A 797-nucleotide genomic window follows, 5' to 3' on the forward strand; every position below is an offset into this window, starting at 1 on the left:
CCAACTTCAATATATACACCTTATCCTGATCTGTCTTTTCAGTGTTTAGGATGCTATATGTATATATATTTAAATGATGCTTGATGAAAAATTTAGTTTGTAATACTTTTGATTGATAATATTGCGATTAGAGTTGCTTTTACATTCTATTTATGTAACTATTACCCAGTGATCCTAAATACGTTTAACTACCAAATTAATTAAATCAAGTAACATGTTCAAAAAACGAGAGAAAAAGTTCTCACTGAAAGACTAATGATTACATAATTTGTACAGAGCTAAGTAAAATTCTGTCGAAATGCTATACATTTTTCAGCAATAAGTTGTACAGTAGCTCAGATTTCTTATGAAGTGTATTAAGAAAACATACATCTTTTTGATCTAAGTTCAATCGATTAACAAGATATTGAATACGAAAACTTGTTAAAACGATTTCACATAACAACATAAATAGAAAGATTTTGTTAAACCACAGTTAATTCGTGCTTAAAAGCGAACCCACTATTCAAGGTTACAAAAACGGTCATATACACTAAGTCTATTTCTAGTCAACTGCATCGTATTTAAATCTTTTTTTTCTTTCTTGTTCTTCCTAAATATTATTCAAATTGCTTTCAGATGTCTTTTTCCTAACTTTATTGATTTCATAATGAATTCTAGAATATCGAACACAGTTGACTCTATATATCCAGAAGGTTTTATGATTTTATTATCATAACGCCGGTTATAAGTTTGGCTCCGTTTATGTCAATTAGACGATTAGCACCCTTTTGTTCACATAATTCAGCTTGATGTAA

At 28.7% G+C, this 797-nt stretch overlaps 1 protein-coding gene across 1 annotated transcript; it reads right to left on the minus strand.

Moving 5' to 3' along the window:
- Positions 1-698: 698 nt before the first annotated feature.
- On the minus strand, positions 699-797 carry Smp_198860 (hypothetical protein; the record flags this gene model as incomplete). Its single annotated transcript, XM_018789953.1, has 1 exon — positions 699-797. A coding segment is annotated over one exon (99 nt), but the record flags the coding sequence as incomplete, so codon positions are not given.

This window comes from Schistosoma mansoni (assembly GCF_000237925.1).
Source record: "Schistosoma mansoni, WGS project CABG00000000 data, supercontig 0126, strain Puerto Rico, whole genome shotgun sequence".
Classification (NCBI taxonomy): Eukaryota; Metazoa; Platyhelminthes; class Trematoda; order Strigeidida; family Schistosomatidae; genus Schistosoma; species Schistosoma mansoni.